Consider the following 25,994-nt stretch of genomic DNA (forward strand, 5'->3'; position numbering starts at 1 on the left):
TTTCCAAATATCAGTGTCGCAGCAACAGACCCACCTGACAGACGCAAGATGTATTTCTGTCTCTCTCTTAAAGAAAACCCCCTCCTCATTCCTACATTTCCTCCCACTGTTTTCTACATGCTGTCAGGTATTCCAGTACGACGCAACTGTGTTCCCTGACAGCTCATCGGTCACTGTGAGCTTGCTTGTGCGGTATTTATGGAGCGATAAGTACCATGCATCACACAGAACTACTGTAACTTGTAGCAACACAGTATTCACATACATTATACGGTACTGTTTGTCATTAAGCAGCATGCATGGTACAGTACCTCTAACTCCCTGTCTTCTGTTTTCACAGTCTCCGTTACAGTCGCAGTGGCCTTGTCTGAGCTCTTGCGGGATGCTGGGACATGTAACTAGGCCTGGGACGGCCGATGCGCCCTCCACCGCTGACACAGTGAGAGAGCAAGAATGACAGCAAAGAGAGAAAAGAGAGAGACAGCATACACTCTCTCCTCAACACAAGCTGCTCTAACAGCAGGATCACACAGTCCTCTCTTTTGTATCTCTTTCTGCTTCTCCTGTTGTAACTGTCGTCAGCTCCAGGCTGCTGATGGAGCAGTTTTTTTCCCCTCTTTCTTCTGATTCTCTCTCTCTCTCTGCCTCTCAGCTGCTTCCTGGATAACGCCGGTTTTCAGTGCACAGCCTTCAAGCTCCCGGATTTAAATACTGGGTTGGATCATACCACGTGGCAGAGGAGGGGAGGGACCGGGGGGGACTACTTCAGCCTCTATTGTGCTGTAAAATGGAGGAGGCCCAGCATTTCTGGCCGGCCCCACTTCCTCTCTACCCCCATCTTCTTATTCATGCTGCGGCGCGCAAACCTTTAAATCAGGTTATAAATACCAGATGTTCAAAACAATTATTACAGGTCCAATAAAATACATGTTTAATTACATATGGATTCAATATTTGTATTTGGTATGTTTCATTTCATCACTAGATGTTCCTCATGTTTAGCAGCACTGAAGCACAGTTTTAAAAGAGTTGGCTTGTGTTCTAATTTATTAATGTTATCTTATTCATTTCTTTTAATAAGCTTATGTGCATATTTATTTATTTCCAGCTTGCTGTTGATGTGTTTTAATGTATCCATGCAGCCAAATAAAGACTTAAACAAACCCCGACCGTGTTGTTTATCTTTTATGTAATTGACAAAGGTTTAAATTCAATGTCTGAAGTAGTTGTGTTTTTTCTAAATCATCTCTTGTCTATATATTTAACACTGTATTTGTCTCCACTTATCCTTCACTGTCCTGTAATCACTCCATAACAACACAAATTGTATTTGTGAAGTCAATTATTGTTTGACTGAGCATGAGTATATGAGTTAATTAACATGCTGCATGCCATGTTGCTTTCTCCCCCGATCACGTGATGCCAGGGGCGACCGTTTCCTTCCTCTCTCACATGACTGCTGTGTGGCAACAGGAAGGCCTGCTGCATACCACAGTGTACAATAATCTGTGAAGCTTCTTTTTAAATTCCATCTTTAGATAAAAAAATCATCAATGTATCCAGATATGAGAAGGGGGGGAACGATAGGCGTCTACCAATCAGACAGTTTGATCAAAGCCCCTTGCAATGAACAAAGTGCCTTTGGGCAAAATAATTAAAGCCCTAATTCCTCCCATAGGCATGTAGTCTACGATATGTAAATGAACGTAAGTGCTTTAAAAGCATGAGGTAAATAACATGTTATATAATGTTACATGAAAGACACACAGAACCTCCTCCCCTTACTGCGCAATGTTTGTGCGATAAAATGCTAATGACCGGGATGTAACAAAAACCAATCCAAAGTCACTGTATTTGACAGCTCGTCTGAGGCCTAAACAACACCATAAATTAACAATATATTTGGACATTTCTGTTAAAAAATACACTACTATGTGTGCAAGATAGATAGGTTAATCATCTTACAATAATTCATAAAAAAAAAAAAATCAGGATTGAGATTTTGAAAAGCCTAGAAATACATTGCCCATGACTTTGACTTAAATAACAAATAAACAAATAATAATGTTTGGGAGATCTTGGCACCATGAAAAAGAACAACAGTTGTGTAGACATGAAGCTAAGGAATTATCAAATGTTTGCTAATGTTTCACATTATAGTACATGATAGGCATTATTCCATACAGCAAGTGAGGCAACAGAGGCTGTGTTTGCAACCCAAAGCTAGCTCCAGCATCAAAACAGACATAAAACATCTCTGGTAACACGATAACCATCATTTGTGTTGGTCTGTATCTTAAAGAGTAACCATAAACGTTATACTCATTAAAACATATTACAGCTAAATATATATATATTTTGTGAGTAAATTAAGTTTATTTGCCTTGAACGAAAATACCTTTAATAGTGGTAACTATGACTGAAATGTACTGGTGATGCCATGTTTAAATTGCATTTTTATGAACAAGTGGCAACATGTGTGATGAAGGTGTTGCGCTGGGCTATATCATGCAATTGAAAGTGAAACTTAAGCTCGCTCCATTGCGGAGATATTCCCGCAAGAGTGCGGAAAACTTTAATTACTTTATTTATTTCAAATGTGACATTTTACCAATATACTCACGGACCACTAAGGGGGCGCTCACGGACCACACTTTGAGAAGCACTGCTATAGACGATATTTTAAATACGGAAAGTTCTCAAAGAATTTAAGTGTGAACATAGAGGTGTTAAACAGGGGTTTCTCCAGAGGAATGCTACGTTCAGAATCCTGTCTAACCAGTTACAACCACCTGTACCTGTACGTGTGGAGGATTAATGCGTGTTTCTGAATATTCCTGTGAACAATCCCTTGCTTTAAGCATTTTCTTGAATGTAAATTTTAAATTGATAACAGTTTGCACACAACAATAACATTATATGAAAAATGTGTTGCCTAAAGCCACACAAAGCACATGTCCACTTTCATTCTTTAAATCACATTTCTTGAAAGTAACCTGAGGTTTAGCCTCTTCTTCAGCCCCAGCTCTCGCTTTCAGCTCTAACCGTGTTATTCCAACATGTGTTTTTCCCAAGACACTAATCAAGTGAGCACGTGGGAGGAGCTGTGCACCTTATTGGACTGCCTTTCTCCCAGAAGGACACACAAGCTGGCGTTATTGCAAAGACCCCTGTCAAAGCAAATCTAATCTCTGACCCTGCACAGAAATACCCCTGTGAATAAAAACAGGACAAACATTCCATCAAAAATACTCGTGGCTTCTCAGGGTTTAGGCTGATGCTGTCTATGTCTCCTCCTAAGTCGGGACATTTCACTAAATAATAAATCCTCCTTGCAGTCCATCACATATACAAAAACATTGGCTGTATACTCCCTTACATCAAATAAATGGGCACTGCATATACACACAAAGTCCAAAGAAAAGGGTGCTGCTTCACAGAGATGGCTAAGTGAGGAGGCCTCTGATAACACCCAACCTAAAAGTCTGAATAAATAAATGGATTCATCGTTTAGTATATGCAAAGGTAAAAAGTTGGCCAAATGTTTTACACTGGATGCAAAAATGCAAACACAATGAAAGGAAGAATTTGCTATTTGATATCCCCTGATGTCAAACAATAAATATCAGATTAACAATGTTTATTAAGGCAGGTGATAAACTGTCTGACTGAACCAATGACTACATAAGACAAATGATATAATGTATTACTTAATATCCCACTCACCGAGAATGTGTGATTTTCTGTTAAGAGGTCACTAATGATCAGTTGACTTTGAAGAGTGTTTGTTGAGAAACTATATATGTGTTTTATCTTCGTCACACCAGGGCAGTGGTGGGCGAGCTCTATACTGACTCATGAGCTTACAGGACAATAAAAGCCAGCCAGGGACCAGACATCAGCTGATGCCGTTTCATCTGTGATCAATGAGGTGGACTCTGAGAGCAGAGACAGACCAAAGCAGCATGCTTAAATTGTACATCAGCAATGAAATACAACCCCCTATGTGTTTTAAGCATCATCTGTCAGCCTGCAGATCAGCCCAGGGAGACATCGAGTCAAGCTGCTCTGAGCATGCGATTCTGTATGTATGTTTATGTTTTGACGATTCAAAAGGATATGTATTGTGCCTCTGCTGGTTATCTACTCGCCCCAGCAACAGGCCCACCTGGTGTTACAGCTTTCGAGGCCTTGATTCCTGGTCCTACAAAATCTCTTTTCCAGAACTGACACACTTCCTCTGTTACATGGAAGCAACTGTGCTATTCATAGCAAAAGAAAGCCCTGGAATGTTCCATCCAAACACAGAGCTAACTGATCCTCACTCATATCTGACTGCCGAGCAGCCCAAGACCCCGGCCACTGACAACCGGCCACTTGTTTGAAAATGATGGTCTGACTGTATAAGCACTTTTGCGTCAGAGACTCTCCCTAGTGGTGAACTGGAAAAGTACAGAACTGTTATAGATATGCTGCTTAAAGCTTTTCACAAATAATGTTCCAAATATTCAGGCGTTTGCCAGAATAAAAATCCTGTAAAACACATCTGGGATTGCACTTATTTAATTATTGGTATTTTCATTTTTAAACTAATTGTTGGCATACCTTTAGTTGCTATTCGTTCCAAATGCGTCTCCTCAACACTTCAACTTTGCTCTGTCTTTTGTAATGAAGAAAGCAATTCCACCTTTTAAGCAGGTGTAGGTAATACAAAACCACAAGGTTATGGGGCCCTATGCAGGTGCTCCATGTGTCACAGGTTTCAGTTTGAGCAGGGTAAGATCAATAAAGCAACAACATGTAGATGTGCTTATGATCAGGTAAGGACAGCCCCCCCAGGGGTAATCGACAGAGCCCACATGATTAGGTAAGTCACAAGACTACATAACACAAAGGAATTCAAGAGAGATAGTCACATGACATGACAGCAACCGCATTTCTGATAAATAATCAACCAGCACAGGGAGACAATTTACCAGACAGCCTACAGATTAAATATAGAGGCCAGTGTCAAGTTAGAGGCCTGTGAGTTAGTGGAGATCAGAGCCTCTGTATGAGATCAGATCACAACAGAAAGCGCAGCAGTGACTCATGCTGGAGAGAAGAATTCCCTGCACCTCTCTGGCAGATTTCAATAGTCTCTATACATCACGTCATATAGCTTTAGCTGCAGAGCTAGGACATTAAATATTCTGCTTCATGTGATGCAATGAAGGTCCAGAGAGAGCAGCCTTCACGCAGAGACAGATCCCTGCAGCTGAGAAAAGGGACCATGCAATCAGGGTTTCCACCCACAATTTTTAAATATGCAGGAGATAATACAAATAAACCTCAAAGGAATAAAATATGCGGTGGAGCGGAGATATTGCTGAGGTTGCTACGTAGCACAAGAGATATGGAGGGTTGCAGATCATGACTCCTCAAGCTGCTGCTAAACTACATTTTTCTGCAGTAGAAATTTGGCATCAAAAGTGCCAACAGACCGTGGTGGTCAGATGGAGGTGCTGTAATGGGTGGCCTACATGTGGCTCCTATGACGGACTGGGAGTGCAGAGGGCTCAGCCGAGCGGCTAATTGAGAGGACTTAAATGACTGCATGGATGGAGAGACCTCTAAGTTATTTATTACTGCAGCAAAGACAGGCTTCTTCTGCAAATACAGTGTTTGTCAACGTGAGTTACTGCTTGAGATCTGCTGTGGCCTCTCTTCCAACGCTCAATATGTGTGCTGTGGCACTGAGGAAGTGGCTTCAGATGAAATCAATATTACCATTGAATTGCCTTATAGATACATTGCTGGTCTAACTTTCTAGTTTCTCTCCAAATATATAATTTAGCTTCAATTTCAGATGGTAATAACAGAGCTTTGATCATTTGGCCTGCATCCCATCGCAGTTAAAAGTTAATGAAACCTCTACACATACTTTTGGAACAAACAACAACATAACACTAATTAATACACTAACATGTGCCAGTAAGAAACAGGCCTGTGGTGAGTCCAATTAAAATGTCAATAACTAATCTCTTATTCATAGAATAACATCTGAGATAGAACTGATTTACAGTTTGACATTTATAAAGCAAGGTCAAAAGTCCAGAGGTCATTGTAACTAAAGCAAGCAATACAAATATGAATTAACACTCAAGGTGTTTTTCACTATGGGATGCTAATGGAGGAATGTAACTCAAATGTAGAGGGAGGATGTAATCCATAGCTGTAGTCACAGAAAAAAATGTTATATGAGGTTTGTTTTTCTCCGCATTGATTTTGGTCAAAACGTTAAGGAGGTTATAATGAGAGGTGCAGTTGCAAGATAAAAGGATTCCACTGCTCTCTACCCAAGCTAACGAGATAAGGAGGATCCAGTAGACACATGATAAACAGCTGTCGCTACAAGGGGGGGAGGGGGGGGGGGGGGCAAAGAGGTCTATTAAGGGCTCGGTACATCTATACAATCATACAGATATCACTTTTGTTTTTACATTACATTGCATTTAGCTGACGCTTTTATCCAAAGCGACTTACAATAAGTACATTCGACCAGGAAGATACAACCTTACAACTTCAACATTCATAAACTGACAACATTCACTTTCAAATGTTCATCTCCATCAATTGCCATCCAAACAAGTAAAATACATGTTTTACATTTGATCCAGTTGTTGTTCAGTTGGTCAGCCCCGGGGCAGAAATAATCAGTTTGATAAGGGGTGCATCTTTTGGGCGGCCACACCACACAACTGCTATCTTTGGGAAACACTCTGAAAACACTTTCTATAACCCACTAGTGTGTTCTTCCATCAGCCTGCATCATGTAACAGTAAAAAGAGTAAAAGCAGATTCATATCCAAAAAGTTTAGCTGTGTTATAATGTATATGTTTATGTATTAACATATCAACAGCAGTGTCTGTTACTGAGCAGTCAGGATGGTTTTAGTTTGGAACAGTTTCAAGTTCAGCTGACCTATTGAAGGGTAGATTAACAAAATAAAACAACTATTCAAACTATTGATAGATAATTTTATAACTTATAAAATCAAACTTCCAAGCATTTCTTGAGTCATGCATCACCAATATAAGGCTGCGAAGCTATGTGGACATGCAGTGTGTTTTTATCCATATTTTCTAACATTTCCAACAACTAAACAATGAACTAATGAATACAAAATGTGTATCAATAAAATACATTAGTTGCCACTTTTTAGTTACAATTGCAGATCCACACAAAGCAGCATGCATCAGGAATACACAACAAATCAAAGCTTTAAACACATTTACCAAATGTCTAAACAACAGACACAAAACTAAACTGGGACCTAAACTAGAGTTGCAGTGGTCCCAACATCTGGATCCTCTCTTTTTGCCCCCAGTGAGTAGCATAGATCCTTAAATGCCACTGCACAAGCATCTGTGTGATGTTCTCTCTCTACATTGATGTAACATCTGGGAGTTCACTCATTCCTTCAACGGACCCCCTCTTCCCCACACTCACCGGGGCTGGTGGTGCTCTGCAGACTCCCCCTTTTGCGAAACGGGGATTTAGGTTTAGGCTTCCCTTGTCCATCGTTGTTGCAGGAGGAGGAGGAGGAGGAGGAGGAGGATGACATCTTGCCGCCTGTGCTCATGTTACTACTGGAGCAGAGTGAGTCAGAGCGGTGCAGTGGCCAGCAGAGGGAGAGAGCAGCAGCAGCTCTAAAGGGGGGGGGGGGGGGGTACCCACAGTGGGCTAGGAGAAGCTCCTCTGCAAAGTTGGCCCCTCCTCCTCCTCCTCCTCCTCTTCCTCCTCCTCGCCAGCAGCAGGTCAGCAGGCATGTGGCACAGCGACGAGGTGAAACGCAGCCCAAGGCTTCCCCGGCTCCTGCTGGAAGCTCATTCCCTGGTTGCCCTAGCAGCCAGGGAATGAGCTTCCTGAAGCTAATGCTGGGGGAAACAGCCACAGTGGAGGCCATTGCAGATCAAAGTGTGTAGCTATTATGTTCTAGCATGGAGACTGACAACATCCTACCAGCTGAGCACCAAGGTGAGGGAAGGACAAAAGTGTTTTCACTCACCTAAAAAAAGGAATAAGATACACTAGATATCTAGAGAAAGGGATCTAAAGTAATGTTAAGTCACCAAACAAGACTACAGATAAGCTCAAAACAACTTAGTGTGTAAGCTGACTAGTAAACTCTCCCTTTGATGGAAAATTCAGAGGGAAGTCAGACAGCCTTAAACCAACAGAGCAGGGCCCACCTGAACAGTGACAACCAATTCCCAGAAAGCATAGTTATAAAACCTGTGACAAGTGCGCACCACTTCCTCTCATGGTTCCCCTCTGATGTTTAAAAGCACTGAAGTTCATTAAATATATTATAATTTGGAAGTCTAGTAACCAGAACCACACAAACTTCCACAAGTCAGCCGGGCCTAAGCAAGTAAAACATAAAAAGTTGTTGTTTTGTAATTTACCAAAACTGAAAAATACTAAAATATTGAAGATTAAGAATGTTTAATCTCAAAGATCAATTTGCACATAGACCACAAAATTGCATCACATGTGCTGTTTGTTACTGAAGCTCAAAATACACTTACTATAGTATATATTATAAGCCTTGTATTGTCAGTAGATAAGTCAGAGCAAGAGAGCTACAAAAGAGAGTAGAGATCACCACCTAGTGGCATGAACTGCTTATGCAGTTAGACAAAAATGTGTTTTTCTTTTCTGAGCACACAAAAGTTGATCGAGCTGGTAGCTTCAGTTTGAGCAAATATACAGTATCTGCAGTTTTCTAACCTTCTAGCACCGACAACTTTATTATTAAGCAATTATTTAACCTTTAATCTCCTCAACAACCGACCTCACATACTCAAACACTTCAGAATACAACTTATTTGATGCAACTGAAGGATTATGATTAAAAGAAAACTGGCATTGGGACTAAATTTGAAAGATTTTTGAGTTTCATTATGAGGATGGTTACATATTTAGAAAGTTAAGAAATGAGTGGATCACATATATAATACTACAACTTCGTCTGAGTCTAAGCCCAAAACACTAAAATCTCAAACTGATCTCTAAAACTAATTCACAAACTACACGCCTGAATGAACTAACCCTAACCCTAGAAACAAAGACACAAACATGTTTAAACTATGACCTAGAGTTTAAAAAAATAATTAAAAAACTTAAAATGTATCCTTCCTATCAAATAAGCGGGACAAGAATATCTTCCTGATGAGTTCCTGACAAAAGTCAATGTTTACCTTTTATCACGTTGAAATAAAGATCTTGTTTTTGGCGTCTTCAGCCTTTTCTGAAATCTGACCCAGTTTTTGAGGGCTGACGCTCACCATCTGGTACAGCGGCAGCAGGGAGTAAGAAAACAGAGGCCTTGAAACTAAAAACTAATCTACCGCTCTGGCTATGTCAGACATATTTCTGAATCCAAATGACTGATATTCTCTTACCCAGAAGCAGCAGCGAATTATGTTAGCCTGGTGGCTCTTGTTATTGCTCCTTTGGTTTCTCTTTGCTTCTTCTGTTTGCTTAAGCAGTCTGTCTACACACCCTTTTGCAAAAAATTAGACCACTGGGTATAACTGGCAGCTTGGGTTTTTTTCCCCCACTCCTTCAGAGCAAAGCTCATGGATTTCAGTACAATGTTTGCAGAGGTCATACAACAAAAAACACAGTGTTCTCTCTTAAGCTTTTTATAGAAAATGTGGAATGTGAAACCCAAGTAAACCCAACCGAACAAAGTATTATTTCCTTTAATTAGAGCAAGTAGAGGGCTACTGCCAAACACAACTGATTGTGACCATCTGCAAAAACTAAACTGATGCGGAAATATGTTTTGTGTCTTTAGATAACAGTTAGTGTGCTCATGTATTTCCCAAAAGCATCACTTTTGCTTGTGACATATGTACTTTTCAACACGTGTAGCACTAATCTTCAAAGTTTAATACTTTAACTAAAAACTGTTATATATATATTATATATATATATATATATATACAAAGTAACCACTGTTTTTTCAGAAGATGTACAATCTCCTTTGATTGTATCAAGGCCAATAAAGACAATGATTTGCCCAAGATATATCTCTGACTTAAAGAGTCAGAGATTTCAGCTGTTATAAAGAGGTTACATGTTCAACATGGAGTTACGCAGTTCGCTTTAGATCTTTTAAGCTAAACGTCTCGTGTCTTAAATTAACAATCAGTATATTATAAACATAATTTAGTGCAGAGGTGAAGAAGTAGTCCGATATTGTACTTAAGTAAAAGCAGGAGTACCAGAGTGTAGGAATACTCTGTTACGAGTAAGAGTGCTGCAATCACAATGTTACTCGAGTAAAAGTACAAAAATATTAGGATCCAAATATATTTAAAGTACCAAAAGTAAAAGCGGTCATTCTGCAGATTGGTCCATTTCAGAATAATATAGATTATATGTTTTGATTATAATTATTGAAGCATTAAAGTGTTATCAAAGCTGGTAAAGGTGGAGCATGTTTCAATAACTGTGTATACAGTATACACAGTTCATTAGTAACATTCACAAGCTACCCTGCAGTATAGTTACTGCAGGGTAGCTTGTGAATGTTACTCCAGGTGTAACTAAAGTCTTATTCAAGGTGTTGATTATATTTCACATCATTATTCCAAATCTGCAAAGTAACCAAAGGTATTAAATAGATTGTGTGGAGTAAAAGTACACGATTTACCTCTGAATTGAAGGGGAGTAGAAGTACAAAGTAGCAAAAAATGCAAATACTCAAGTACAAGTCTCTCAAAATTGTACTTAAGTCCAGTACTTGAGTAAATCTATGTAGTTACTTTACACAACTGACTAAGTGCCTGTAATAAATGAAAGATGTGTGCACCGTGTCATTGCAGGTTGACTTACCACCACCACCTGACATGGTTGAGTACAAGCTGCGAACAGCCTGTAGTCCGCCTGCAGAAAACACAAAGCACGCAGCAGACTACTTAGCAAGATACACTCAGCAAACTGATAAACTATCAGCAGAGACCTGGACGGTCATCTCTTAGATATAAACAACTTTCCGTTATGGTTTCTAAACACCTTTACGTGGCTGGCTAATATTACGTTTTAAATGAACTTTTTGTTACCTCACAGACGATTTGACACGACCTTCACTTAACGTGTTGTTCCTTTAGCCGTTAATAAACAACTAGGCTGACGTTAGTGTTTCGTCGGTTAGTTTACGTTACTTAGTGAAAAGCTGACAAGTAAAACAAACCCAAATAAAATATATTAAAACATAACAATTCAGGCTAGCAAACTATTAATTAGCAAGAATTGAAATTTACCCGTGCTCGAGTAACTTTGCTTGTTTTTGTTTTGACGTAAATCCCTTCTGTTTCCGCAAAACACGTTTTAAAGGAGACACCGCCCAAAGACAGGCGCGGTTCAAAGGTCTTTTTAAACACTCAGGAACACACACACAAGTGTTTTGTTAAAGGATTGTAAAACTTAAAATATTTCCCCTGAATGTAGTTGAGAAGCTTAAAAGTAGGTAAAGTAAACTCATGTACGACCAATGGCCACGTACTGTCGGCCTCTTTCCCCTTATTACACCAGTTTTAATTAGGATATTAGCTGTAGCCTACAATGCATTGTTTACTTAAGTTGCTGTTAGGACATTAAACCAACAGCCAGACAGAAATGAATAAAAAATGGGAACACTGTTTGCTGACTCAGGGCTTTCAAGACTGAAGTCCAAGATTTGATTTAACCGTTTATGTAATATATGTACAAGAAGCATGTCCCTCATACACATTTACTTTTGTGAAATGTTTACGTGGGCCTGGATAGTTAAAAAAAACTCACTGTCCATGTCCTTTCCAGGTTTTTTTATGCCAAAGAATCGAGCGTCACTCTTGTCCATCTCCTTTTACTTCTTTGTGATAGGTAGTGACAGGAAACATCTGGAGTCAACATATTGGGTAAGTTCAGTGACAGTATTTGCCCTTACTGCGCAAGGTCTGTCACAAGTACAACTGAAAATAGAGACCAACTTTCTATGGGATTACACCAGCCACAATGGCAAATTAAGCTAGGGCTATAAGGCCATTCGGCCCTTTTATAATTACAGTAACTCAATAATCTACATTATGTTATATTTTTTCTCTAGCTATGCCCTTTGCCCTCTTTCAGACATTCTGAGTCCTGATACTTGACTCTCTTTTGTTTTTCATCGGCTAAGAGCAACCTCTGTTAAACCTATTGTCCTGAAACTCTTATATTTTTGGTTTGCAACTTCTCCTTCTATAACCTATGTGTTTTGCTCTTTACAGTTAGTTTTAATCTCAAGACACAACTGAGTATCCCATTTTCAACAATAGTTAAGTTGTGCATTGCATTTCTTAGATCCCTATTACCAGGTTATTTAACAGGTCGAAAAAAAGCTTATCTCTATGTTGTTTCTTTTGCAAATAAAATATATATATTATAAAAGAAGTTAAGAGTCTTAAAATGTAAATGTAACAACTAAAGTCATTAATGCAAAGGACTCCAAGATTACCAATAATAAATAATCAAAGGTCATTATAAACAGCAGAATAGAGCGTACAGCTGTCTCAGTTAACAGAGATACTCACACAAGCAATCCAGAGATTGTGGAAAAAAATAACAACAACAGAATAATGTCAGCTCTGATTAAGTCTAGAGACTATATTTTAAGAAGACTCAGATAAGGGCGTTTTGTTGGATCCCAACAGAACATGCTCCTCCTCCCGCCCACCACAGCACTGAGAAATGTCACTAGGTAATAATTGCCATGGGGATGGCAGAGCCTGGCAAAGCTGGGGGCGGTTTGACTGAGGTCCATCGTTGAGGTGTGAGGCCTGTCGTGCACTAGCATCTTCCAACAGGAATACAGCATTAAACTGAGTTTTAAAAAAAAAAATCTATCTGTTCTATCTGTCTGTCTGTCTGTCTGTCTGTCTGTCTGTCTGTCTGTCTGTCTGTCTGTCTGTCTGTCTGTCTGTCTGTCTGTCTGTCAGTCTGTCTGTCTGTCTGTCTATCAATCGATCTATCGATCTATTGTTCTATCTCTGTCTATTATTCTATCCATCTACTGTATCCATCTTTTCTCTCTGATTAAGCTCATACTCCTGGCTTTGGCCTTTTGAAGTTTAAATGTTACCTTAAGGTCAAAGTGTTTGAAAGTGTCGTATCCTCCCACCACCCTCTTTGCAATGGAATATCAAAGCAAAGCAGAGAGATCAAGCCACACACACTGAGATGTTGAGCAAATTAAGCCATCTGTATTTGCAATCCCTTCAATTAATTTGTGGCAGTAGCAGCCCCATAACGTTGTTAAAATTATGAAAATGCAACCAAAATGTTTAACAAACATAGAAACTCTTTATTACAACAGCATCTCTCACTCACGTTTTAGCCATGTCTTCTTCTAAAACACAATCATATCATTGTAGTACAGTGGAATTAATTATTTTCTTTTTATCACAGCATAAAAAACAATCTCTGAAAAAGTGAAAACCCTAACACAAACATTGAACATCATTCACAGTTTGGGATATTTAGACGTGATGAAAAGAGGATATCAAGCTGAACAAGCTTTTGATTTTGGATTGGTATTGTAACTCAAAATAAGATCTAAAAAACCCTGTATCCACATTACATAAGAAAGTCATTTCACTCAACATTTCCTCATATAGTTTATCATATCTATCCCTAACAGTTTTCTAAAAAATAGCATTTCATCGCATCCTAAAAAGTATGAGCCTCATTTCCAATGAAGGAGCACATAACACCTGCTTTAAGATCCTTGCAACATTACAACAAAGTGTTCAAGAGTCATACTTGACATGGAACAGCGCAAGACTTTAAAATAATGTTGAGTTTTCCTGCATTTGAGGTACTGTAAATGCCCTGATCAGCAAACAAAATATATATGTATTTCTCCTTCTGGGATAAAATATTTTTACACAGATGAAAAACCAACAAATAAAGGTCAAAACTGAATACGTGTAAAAGTAAATTAGCCTCCTTGTAACGAAATCCATAACAAATACTAACACTCACTAATTAAAGTAAACATGGGCATGCTCAGTTAAACACACAACCCAAACGTATACATGTTTATTAAACAGAACATACAATTTAGTAGCCTACATTTAACAAATGTAAGAAATATAATCAAATTTGAGCGTAATGCAGTGCATCAAGAGAATACTGATTTTTAGGAAATACATCACATGGCATAAAGCTACGTGACACTCAAGATGAGTTATGAAGTCAACCTGCATCCTAAACTAAGTTGCAATAAATCGTCTTTTTAGTATATTAAAAAAAAGATGTGTTCGGTCAAGCACCTAAGAAAGGAGAACAAAATTGATGGTGATCTGTAAACAACTTGTAGCAATTCCATGAGGCCACAATATGGACGCTCCCATATAATCAGATTGGCATAAGGGTTAAGAGAGGCATTAACATTGATGAACGCACAGCTACCAATCACAAGGGAAAACCGTGCCTTCTCTTCAATTAATCCCCAGAATACTTTTAAATGTGTGCATTTTATTGCTAGCTTCTTCGACATTACTTACTCAACAGTAATCAACCCACCAAAGACTCGAAAATGATTGATTTGGCAGGTAAAAATACAGAATCAGTTTGTATGGAGCCGTTAATCTTATTTCCTGAATACTAAAGGCAATTCGTCAAACAGCAGAGCTTCCCCGCACAAAAGCAAATTAGTTGATTGAGTGTAAGCCAATGAATTTCAGTAGGTGTTCCCTAACTTAAAATCAAAAGGGCCATTCTGAAAACATTAAACTGAAGACAATTTAGATACTTTCATAAAACAAAACATATAATTATTGTCAAAAAAGGCTTTCACAAATTAGTATTCATGAAAGTAATTTACTGTACAGAGCTTAGTTTGTGTGGAAGGCCATTTTTGTAATTTCCCTGTTCACAAACAACAGTTTGAAATGCTTCTGAAACAACTTCATTTTATTGTGACCGTTTAAAAATGTGATGAGGCCAAGTGTTTCAAAGATACAATTTAAAGTCATTTAAGTGAACTGAGTTACCTGTTTGACAGCTTGCAGTATAGTCTCTTACTTTTTCACTCAAATGTAACTCCTGAAATTGTTCATATCTGAATGATCAACAAGACATTAAAAACTCAATTGTCTGTATATATGTGGTTGTTTATCGCCTGTTCAGTCTCTATAAACTCTGAAGTCTCCTCTGCAATTTGTCCCGGGATACGGAAATCTATGGGTATGGGCCGTGTTGGCTCCGGGGGCTGGGCCTCAGCCGCGGGGCAGCAGGCCTCCCCTTTGGGGCTGGAGGTGCTGTGAGAGTTTTGTGGATCCAAGTTGCAGCCGGTGCCCTGAAGAAATTGAAGGAAATTCTCCTCTATGGATCCTTCCCTGCTGGGCAGTCTGTCCTCTATGTCTGCCCCTGCTCGACGGAACAGACACGGCAGATGCTTTCCCAGCTCTTCCCTGATCTGTCTGTTGAGACAGCCATAGAAGAAGGGATTGGAGGTGAAGCAGAAGTAGCCAATCCAGGTGACCACCTCCTCTAGAGAGGCTAGTGTGGCTGGAGGGCTGGCAGCCACCGCTGAATACAGGTGGAAAGTAAAGTAGGGCAGCCAGCAACAAAGGAATTGCCCACCCACTGCTGCCAACACTGCTGCAGCCTTTCCTCCCCCAAAGGGACGCTGCGGAGTGGCTCTGTCTGTCCCCGTGCCCGTCCCAGAGCTGGTAACCATTGTGGATCGGCTGCTGAGTGATTCTGAGCGCTGGCGACGAGGCGTGTCCATCCAGGTGGGAAGAGGCCCGTGGTGCATGGCCGCTACCCGAGCCACTTTGAACATATTGCAGTACACAACAAGAATAACCACTAGTGGACACAGGAAATACACCAGAGTAAACAGGGCCATGAAGGCCAAGCGGTTCGACCCTCCCCCTGTCCAATGTAGTGAGCAGCGCCTGTGACCCTGAGCAGGAGGAGATGGAACTGCCCCACCTCCTCCTCCCCCAACTCCACTACTCTCCAGCAGAGGAGTTCTCCCGCCTTGCAGGAACCAGGCGAGCAGCGGCAGAGCAGACATGGCCAGGGCTTTGACCCAAATCCCCACCAGCACTGACGCCACTAAGCCAATAGTCATCTTCACTTCATAGCGCATTGGGTGTATGATGTAGTAATAACGCTCCACATTGATGACGGATATGGAGAGGATGGCAGCACTAACCAGGCACACACTGAGAAAGAGGTAGCTCCGGCACAGGGCCTCCCCAAAGAAGGCTCGGCTTGAGAGCATGCCAAGGGGCATCAGCACCAGGGCTGCAAGCAGGTCCACCACGCACAGGTGGAAGACGAAGGCAAACTTGTGGAGCTGCGGGGCCTTAGCAATGACCGCCATGACAGCCACGTTACCCACCACAGCCAGCAGATCCATGAGCAGCATGGCCAGCAGGGCTAGTGACTGGGACAGAGCCCAGCCCTCAGGCAGATAGGAGGCAGACATGTTGGATGTGAACTGTGGAGGTGCGTGGGAGGAGTTCCACGTCGGCTCCATTGAAGGGTGGGATGAGGCAGGCAGGCAGGAGCAGTTACAGGCCCATCACCCATCCTTCACAGCCAGGAAGTACGGCCAGAGAACAGCTGCTTGAAAATCAGGTCGAAAGCTGCCTTCTTGCCCAGAGTAGGATGCTGTGATCTTCAGGAGGTCGGGTCAGAGTGTATGATTCATTAATACGTTTTCATGTCTGCCCTCAGTGACAAACCCTCCTAAAAACAAGAGAGAGAGAAAATAACGGAAATGAGTGCGTGTTCACTGGAGTTTGCATATATTCCTATAATGAGCAACCCCTTATGCACTTCTGGGTTATATGAACTAATCCTTCCAATCAGTAGCTCGTGCTGAGCTTGTGCTGCAGCTACCATTAGGATTAATACACTCACATGATAAAATCCTCTTTAGCCTCTCAAATCTCTGTTAAGGCAATCTTACTGATAAGGTAATCCAAAGTCCGCCCTTAAACCAATTAACTCAATTAAGTAGCCTTTGCATTATTCAATGTAGGGACACTTGGTACCCTTTTAGAAAAAAACAGAAGGAGTTAAATTATTCAAACTATCATAAATCCTCACACAAAATAGTTAAGTCACATAAGATGAATGTTTATAAATATGCAGCAAAATCACATGCCTAAAACAATTGAGTGACTTTGATCCTCCAGGAAAAAGAAATACAAAGTATTTTTGACAACCTTCTTTACCTTCCTGTTAATATTACAATAAAAAAGGTCAAAGATGAATCCAGTCGGCTCCTTTGCTTAAGGGCTGCATGTGATCAATACTTTTCAAGCACTCATCCTTACAATGCACAAATGCATGCTAAATCCCAAATCCTAACAACAATGCTCTATTCCATCATACATGTGACTGCTTTGAGAGCTGTTACCCAAGGTCTAAAATGATTGTGCATAGCTAAAAACACTTCACATATTAATGTCCCATATGGTTAGACATTCAATCATTCCGCTTGTGTACATGCACAATAGCATGTCTCACACTAAAGAACGCCTGGCCACCAAGTCGTTTTTCAATTCGAAAACTTGTGGGTATTCATAGGTTGCAGAGGCTGTCTGCATATTAACTATGCCTGGCTATTACAGACAACAAACCGACATTGGTTGCTGCTGCTGCTGCTGCTGTAAGTATGTGTCAGATCAAGGAAATCCAGTGGCTTACTGATATGAATGCTCTCTGTCACAGATGTAACAAAAGCCTGGGATGTTCTTCTTTTTTTCTGCTCTGATCACAGTACGAAAAAGGCTAAAAATGTAGCTCTGAACCCGTTCATCACCTATTAACGATTGCCCTCAGTGAGCAAAATGTCTAAATCACACATAGGGGTACTCCCAATTCAGTTTAACCCTCCTGCCTGGTTTAGTCATGTCTTACCGCCTACACATTTATATATTAATCATTAATGCATTACACCCACTGTATAAAGAAAGGCCCACATTCTATATATTTTCATATCACAAATTACATTTATCATTGCACACAGAAATATGCAATAGGCAGATAAGAAGAAGAGGGGGAGAGCAAGCAAGAAAATGTGAGGATCAGGGAGCGTGAAGGGAGGAAACAGAGAGAGAGCATCATGTACCTGAATCAGAGTATTTCCTGATGCATCTGTCTACTGCTTTTGGTCTCTGAGGATGAAAACCTGGTGTAGCTCCCACTGCTGAGGTGCACAGTGGACATCAATCACTGCACCTTGTGAATGCTGTTGAGGCAGTTCCCTCCATAGCAGCCTGCTTCTCTTCCCATCCCTTGATCTGCCTCATGCATCCTCCTCCCTGGGTGCCTTGAGCTGTGGCAGCAGAGGTTTTTCTAAAACGGTGCTGATGTAAATGCATGCAAAGACGCCAGCTCACTCTCTGCTTCCCCCCTCCACTCACACAGTGACTGCAGAGATGGAGCAGGAGGCAGCAATAAACAGGACCAGGGCTGCCGTTTCCACATGGTCCTAGTGTCCTCACCGCAATTTTTTAATTATTCAGAGATTCAGAACTAAATATGATGTTAGGGAAATGTCATGTTGTTGCTGTAGTTTTTTTCTGTATATATTAGCATTGAAAGCTAAGTCTAACACATCTAAAAAACTACTGATATATGAATATACAGTATGTGTTACATTTTATCTCTCAACTATGCCATTTCATTTTGACATTCATCATCCAGAGGCAAAATATGGATCCTACGTCGTTGTTTACATATCTCTCCTCACGTGAATGCTTTTTAGCCAATCATTCTTGGTGTGGCTATGATGTTGGTGATCATGACTGTCAAGCATGTTGTTGGTTTTGTCAGCTTCATTAAGAAAAAACAGGGCATTTAAAAAAAAAAATTTCAACAACTTGTTTTGTACAAATGTGCGGCTATTTGTTCTTGTGGTTAAATCTTGCTTACAATAATATTTCTAAACTAACGAGGATGTCGGTATGATAGTTCAAATGGACATATTATGAAGAACTCTATGTAACAGGCTGTACATTCTTTTATTTCTGTAAATTCATTTTATGGCTCTCTTTTGGAGACAGCCTCAAGTGGCCATTCAAAGAGCTGTAGGGTTTGGCATTTCTGATTCCCCTGTTGCCTCTTGGATTCAACAAGACATATAAATGTGTCTCCCTTTCCTATGTCACGTTCAGGCTCATTAGAATAAACTGCCCCCGCCAACACCAACGGCTTGAGAACTGTCTTTGCATTTTTTTGGCAAGCCTATCAGAGTAGAGTGAAATTCTTCTTAGGGAGGCTCAAAGAGACAGCCGCCAAAACGAAGCATTTCAAACGTTGGGCGGTGGATAGTTATATTCAGACTGACAATTTAAGAAAAAACTTCTACAACTTTTTTTTAAAGCAAAGAACATGTTCTTGTAAAAACCCAAATTTAAATTATGAACTTCAAATGAGCATGATATATAGATATAGATATATATCCCCTTTTATTTGATGGGGGTAAAAATATGCAGGTTAAATATGATAAAACCATGCAGGAATCTAGAAAGAGAAGTGTTCAACCAAGAAATGAATGATTATGTGTATTTGTATTCCTTGTTTTATATATCGCAGAGGGTAAATGCGTAACAGATGTTCACCAACTGACTTTACTCATAAATATGTGCACAATGCTTGATAGCTAGCCCTCATATGTAATCCTGTATTTCCTGCTTCTCACCCAATGTATTTATTTGTGTCTGTCAGTAATGATTCAGGCAGTGATTTTGTGTATTTGAGTGCTGGGTTTAGTGACACAGGGAGGCATTGATTAGGCCTCAGCCTGCACCATCCCATCTTCTCAAACGGGGGCTCTTGTTGCCACGGTGATCTTTTTCATATACAGTCCATCTCATTGCTCTGTCAACGGAGGACAATGAAATCTGGGCTATTATGGGTAAGGCTAGTCTTCTGAAGACGCAAGCATGGAGCTTCTAAATCCAGGTGTTTTTCATTTGCATTTGTATGGTTAATGATAACACACATAACATTTGCATTTCATGGAAATCACATTTCACCATTAAAAACATGGTTTAATTTGCACAATCTCTCAGGATTAATTTGATTAACGCAGTTCTCTAATTGAGTCATTATATAAACGCCACTGGATAAGGGAGACTCTGGTCTAATAGTTTCAATAGTATACACTTTGTTGCTTTCCATCCACAAATCAGTGAACTTATTGCATCAGGATCATTGACTATGAACAATGGTGAAATGCACATGTTACTTCTATTGCAAAATAGAGTATATAAAAACAGTGGTGTTTAAGTTTTATTTAAAAACAACACTACATATTGGAGCAGAATTGATAATAGATGCATGTAGCACAAAATGATCTTGTTCCACGGTAAGTAAAAGAGGAAAATCCTATTCAGCAGTCAGCCTGGGGAAATTACCTGGCGTTTTTCACTATGAATAGTTGAATGATTAATTGAACAAGAAATCGTTAGATTATTCTATAATTGTATTGGAATTATGATGTTGATTGCAACCATCATACTTATGACTTTGCTTCTCTTCACAATTGTTTCAGAATGTGTATAAATTGCTTTTTTGTCTCTATCATGGACTCTCAAATATCATCCATCCATACATCACAGAAATAGACGGAAATATCACATCACACTATTTAAAATGTCAAGCCTTTTGTAACCTATGAGCTCTTAGAAAACCTGACTGATTAGAAGCTTACGTCTCCTCACACTGCTTCCAACATGCCTGGACAGCAGCAGGACACATGAAACACGATTCAGTTGTGTGCAGAGATTTGATAGACAGCGATCACTATTGCTGTCATGGTGAAGATGTATCAAGATGTCTGGCAACACTGAGGAGAGATGTGAAACAAACACATGCTCAAATAGCATATATCACTAAAACAACAATACAAGTGTGTGTGTGTGCGCGCGCATCTGTGTGTGTTTATTTAAATGTGTGTGTGTGTTTAAATGTGTGTGTATCAGGTGTTGACTCGTGACAAAAATAGCAGAGTCTTTCTCGGTCGGCAGCACCAATCACTGCAACCACAAATACAATGGTTTCCATGGCAACCGTGAAAATAGACTCCACATACGCTCTCAGAAATAGCAAAGGACGCTGCAATAACCCCAGAGAGCCCTATACTGCCAATAATAACTACCAATAGATATGGAAGCGCAAATATCAGCCGCACTCAGGAATAAAATCACAACATCAGTTTTACCAAAACATAATTACAGCAACCTACACAAACAATCAACTCAAATTCATATCCACATTAAGCAAGGATGTACCGAGGCATGAGAGAACATAACATCTGTGTTTAATAACATCAAAGCTAAAGTAAAAAGAGGTTGTTCTTGCGGGCTCTACAACACCTGACATGAGCGAAGGACAGATTCTCTATAAATGTCTTGAATATATCCTGAAAGGCATCTTCCACATCTTTTCGATATATTGTGCTGGATTGATGTTGCTGGAAATAAAGGGTAAATAGATGAGTGGTGCCACTCAGCAGTCAGTCAGTCTGAGACAGTGTAATCCACCCCATTGATTTTGCACCTTTGCTGCATGAGACATCTTTAGCAATTAAAACGTGTAGGGAGAATTCAAGTCTGACAAAATGTGTGTTTTTATAGCTCTCATATTTTTGTCTTAGTATGTCAATCATCACAGCATGATGCCTGGTTCTAGAAGTACTGTGACTGAATGATCTGGAAAACAGATCTATTACTTCTATTACTAGAAGGCTGTCCAACATCATCATCTCGGACCCAAATCATGTTCTGAACAGCGAATATGAACTGCTGCCTTCTAATCAGAGATACAGGGTCCCGCGATACAATAAAGTCAGATTGAAGCATCCTTTGTGCATCAGTCAATCCTCACAGTAAATACAGAGCAAATGCACGCTAAAGGGTCTTTGAGCATGTTTTCACTCAGTGATTGTGCTGTTATTTTAAATGTTTGTTGTTTGTTTTTCATGTATTGTGTCTTTATATTTACCTATGTTGAGGATACACATGGAGCTGCTGTGATGCAAGTCAAATTTCAGTCTTGATCTGACCATTAAAGTATTATCGTATCCTATTATACGATACGATACTTTAAACATGACAGTAATAATTACTGCCATGTTTAAGATTCAGTGGGGTTTTGGATTTTAATCAGCAAAGTTATGCAGATAACTCAGTAAACCTGCCTCTTGAACAGTTCCCTACACATGTCAGCAGATGGTGGCAGTGTGTCCACTATATTGTGAGTCTGGTGCAAAAGCTGCCTGCTTCACCCACAGCAGAGGTTATAGTAAAACATCCAAGGACTGTTGTGGTATGGAATTGTTTGAAAGCAACACAAAGATTTCGATATGTATATATAAATATAAAAAATTGTATTCTGGTGTTGTGTTCACAGGACTATACAGTACCTAATTGTCCTCTGGTCTTGTTCCTGCTATGTTAAAGCAGGAACAAGAACAGAGTAAACTCAAAGGCTTTGAATACATTTTGGAGTAGAAGAATTCTGACACATGAATATAATTATTATGAATCCTGTCCTGTTCTTTTGCTCTAATAGGATTGTGGTTTTCACTTCATTGTAAAAATAAATGTTAATATGTCAGTATGCTCTAAAAAGTACAAAAACCAGAAACAGTATTACCTATTATTTGAAAATGAAGACACAATTGTATAATTTAACTATCTAGTTATAAATAAAGAATTTGGGAAGTACATTGAAGGAGAAAGGTACATCTCAGCCTCAATTCAATATTTACAATGAATTTAATAAAAGCAACAATTGTTTATATTATTTGATGCCACTGTATATCCACACAACCATAACATATGACATGTCTGAAAGCGTGGCACATCAGCTCATATCATGAACAAAATATTATTTCTGATCAGGATCCGTCAGTCACAATAACATTGTTAGAAAAATATTTGTTTTCAGCCGTGAGCAGTAAGCAGCTCGTCTTGAGAAAAGAGGCCAATCTTATTTGGCTGATTGTGCACTGTGGGCCTGGATAATGCAGTGACATGCTGCCACTGCCCCAAAGCTTTGCCTCATTTATAATTGACAAAAGAACTGTGAATCTCCAGAGAGAAGAACGCCCATCTTCCAAGCCTCTGCTGAAATCAACCCTGCTATCTGAGCAAACACCCATCAGCTGGAAACAGCTTTGTAAACAGATGGTTGTGACAGAGAGAGATGAAATAATATTACATTATATGTCACTTGTTAGACGCTTTTATCCAAAGCAACTTACATACTCAACACTGTGGACAATCCCCACAGGAGCAATTCGGGGTGAAGTGTCTTGCCCAGGGACACAACAACATGCTGACTGCAGTGGGGTTTGAACCTGTGACCCCCTGATCCCAACACCAAGGCTCTATCCACTGCACCACATGCCTCCCAATATGACCCGCTCTCGAACAAAGGAGCGGCCATGAGACAATAATGAAAATTGTGAATATTGAAGTGCAAAATGGGAACTGTAGTGTTTTTCACACTGAGCCAAGCTGGTGTAAATAGTGTATTTTTTAGGGACTATTTTCAGCAGCTGATTTAAACACAATGGGTCCATGCGGGAAAATAAACTGAACAATGTTTGAAACATGTCAGCCAGTGTCACAATGTGAATCATTGACTAATAGTCAGTACTAGTTTTGAGGAAACAATGGAGGTCTATGGCACAGATGAATATGAATTATAAGGTGAATTTACTGTTAGTTTTATTGTCTATTTTTTAGGATCTGAGCCTGAGTATAGCATACTTTTGAATTTGACCAAAGGAAACGGCCCATAAAAGCCACATTCCCTGCATCACAGCGTAGCAGCAGAAGCAGCATAAAGCGCCGTTTTTCGTGTGTGTGTGTTACTTGCCTGTTTACTGTGTCCTCACACTAAAAGCACTCGGTAATAACGGGTAATTACTGCTACTGAGATCCATGTCACATTATGTTAAAGTGGAGGTTGCAGATGTGCCTTCACAGCTGAGTTTCCGCTACATAGCTCCACATTTTTGTAATCGTGATTTAGGTTTTTGTTGTCTGGGGAAATACGTTTATTTTATCTATATTTGGTGATTTATCTTTTTTTAAGTTTTCAAATAAACTATTATAGGATTCATTTATGTCATACACTTAAAACACTAAAATGAAATTGGAGATACATGTTTTTTCATAGATAAGTGGTAACATGTGATTCTGTAGAGTGCAGTAAGAGCTTGATGCTTCAAGTTTAATAGCTAACACTCAATGAATCATCAACTGTTCAATTTACAACACAATACAACATGATTCACACTTTCCCATAATGCTCAGCAGCTCCAGCATTAGAACAGTTGGAAATGACCCTATAGGGCAGCACATGTGATGCATGCATTACAGTACATCAATGTAAACATGCACTGAAGCAATATTTTGAAAACAAAGCTGAAACTGAAAAGTTGGCTCCTCCCTCTTTGATAACTCCATCCCATAAGTCCACAATGTAATGCAAACTAATTTGTGAGATGATGTAAGCATGTATCCCAGAAGACATCCGATCCCAGACAAAAAGATGAATGAAGATAATATCAGGTTATTTTTCTCAACTTACAGCACTCAATGAGCTGATTCCTATCAAGCATCCTCCAGAGAGACATTGAAAAGGCTTTTAGTCTATTTGCTCCACTGTAAGAGGTTATTTGTGCAAACATTGATCAGACTTTTATCATTATCCAAGTGTTGCACATATATCACCTCCATCAGAGCATAGCTGATGTTCCATCTTTTAAGCCAATTTAGTAGATTTTCTATAACAAAAGTATGTTTGAATATAATAGTATTTGTACAATTATAGTATTGTATTCTATTCAGGATTTCATTCAACAGTAGGTACTGTAGATTTGAACTTGATAATTTTACTTAAATTCAAGGTCTCTGCTTTGTAAACTATCAGGGCTATGTAACATCGTCCCGTAAGTGTGACCTCACAGTGTGACTCGATCCACCATTGACATCCTGCCAAGATTCCTTGTCACAGTTTAAACCTTTTAGTCAAAGTCTTGCACGCCATTGTTGAGTGCTTTGTGTCCAGCTGACGTCATAACATCCCTCCTGTGTTCACGCTCTGCATCCATTAGATGACACTCATTTTATAATCTTATCGCTTGCCTCCTCGACCCTCAGCCCCTTCCCTTGGCATCCATAGCAACCGGACCTGTGGACCATTTCAACTCCCATCAATTTTTATGTGAGGGTGTGTCTGTAAGGTGACCTTGTTCCATAAGATTTATGACATGGTATTCAATGCCCAGCTCTACGTGGGCTGAATGGTCATCCTCTGTATTGTCGTCCATTTCACCTTCTTCAGCTTCAGACTCCTATCATATTGTTTGTGTTCTGGCATTTGTCTTGCTGTTTTCCGCACCATTGTATGGTTGCTTCTGTAATGGTATTGTTTTTGTCCTATTTTGTATGTCCTGCATGCCAATATTTCTACTTCTATGCCTGATGTCGGATGTCACCCATACGTTTGACACAGTAAAACACCAGATCCTAAAACCCTCCAAGAGCTGAGAGTCGGCTCTGTTCTCTCCCTCGTACATCCTACCTTAAAGACTGTCTGTGTCAGACCCTTGTCAACTCCTCACTGGGGGGTCCCACAGGGTCCTGTCCTGGGTCCCCTCCTCCTGTCCCTGTACACAATTCACTTGGTTAAGTTATTCTCACTTATAGCTTCTCCTAGCACAGATTTGCAGATGATCCTTAACTGATGCTATCCTTTTCCCAGTCTGAAACCCAGGAGGCTGCGCAAATCTCTGACTGTCTGGCTGACATGGTCTCTCAGTGGATGTCTGCATACCACGTAAAGCTCAATTAGACAAGATAGAGATGCTTTCCCTTCCAGGGAAGGACCGGATGAAAAACTGCCCTTCCCTGCTAACATCGCTGCC

The 25,994-nt window shown here is 39.9% G+C and overlaps 2 protein-coding genes across 14 annotated transcripts in view; both read right to left on the bottom strand.

Annotated features, from left to right (window-relative positions):
* Nucleotides 1-12,651, bottom strand: part of ampd2a (adenosine monophosphate deaminase 2a) — a gene marked incomplete at its 5' end in the record, with an annotated part of 31,833 nt that extends 19,182 nt beyond the window's left edge. Inside the window, 3 exons of one of the 12 annotated variants that reach the window (XM_079685677.1) lie at nt 10,892-10,942; nt 11,840-11,937; nt 12,610-12,651. In XM_079685677.1, the coding sequence (XP_079541803.1) occupies nt 10,892-10,942; nt 11,840-11,897 (109 nt within the window). Of the gene's footprint in view, nt 1-311; nt 1,001-7,492; nt 7,626-9,246; nt 9,271-9,450; nt 9,472-10,891; nt 10,943-11,118; nt 11,298-11,319; nt 11,381-11,839; nt 11,938-12,609 lie in introns of those variants that run through there. The other 11 variants (XM_079685678.1, XM_079685680.1, XM_079685679.1 and 8 more) reach the window with 11 other exon arrangements.
* A 707-nt stretch (nt 12,652-13,358) lies between these two features.
* Nucleotides 13,359-25,696, bottom strand: LOC307041568 (G-protein coupled receptor 61-like). Of its 2 annotated transcripts, none has more exons than XM_079685038.1 (2): nt 25,652-25,696; nt 13,359-16,783 (listed from the first exon to the last, which is right to left on the bottom strand). In XM_079685038.1, exon 2 carries the CDS (start codon nt 16,569-16,571, stop codon nt 15,168-15,170), a length of 1,404 nt encoding a protein of 467 aa, XP_079541164.1. In that variant the 5' UTR covers nt 16,572-16,783; nt 25,652-25,696; the 3' UTR covers nt 13,359-15,167. The 2 variants fall into 2 exon arrangements, with proteins under 2 accessions (XP_079541164.1, XP_079541163.1); XM_079685037.1 differs by lacking the exon at nt 25,652-25,696 and adding an exon at nt 18,174-18,425.
* Nucleotides 25,697-25,994: the final 298 nt, after the last annotated feature.

Source organism: Notothenia rossii (assembly GCF_949606895.1).
Source record: "Notothenia rossii genome assembly, chromosome: 5".
Taxonomy (NCBI): domain Eukaryota; kingdom Metazoa; phylum Chordata; class Actinopteri; order Perciformes; family Nototheniidae; genus Notothenia; species Notothenia rossii.

Coding starts and splice junctions, on each gene's coding strand:
- LOC307041568 (XM_079685038.1), bottom strand. CDS start 16,571: ATGGAGCCGACGTGGAACTCCTCCCACGCACCTCCACAGTTCACATCC.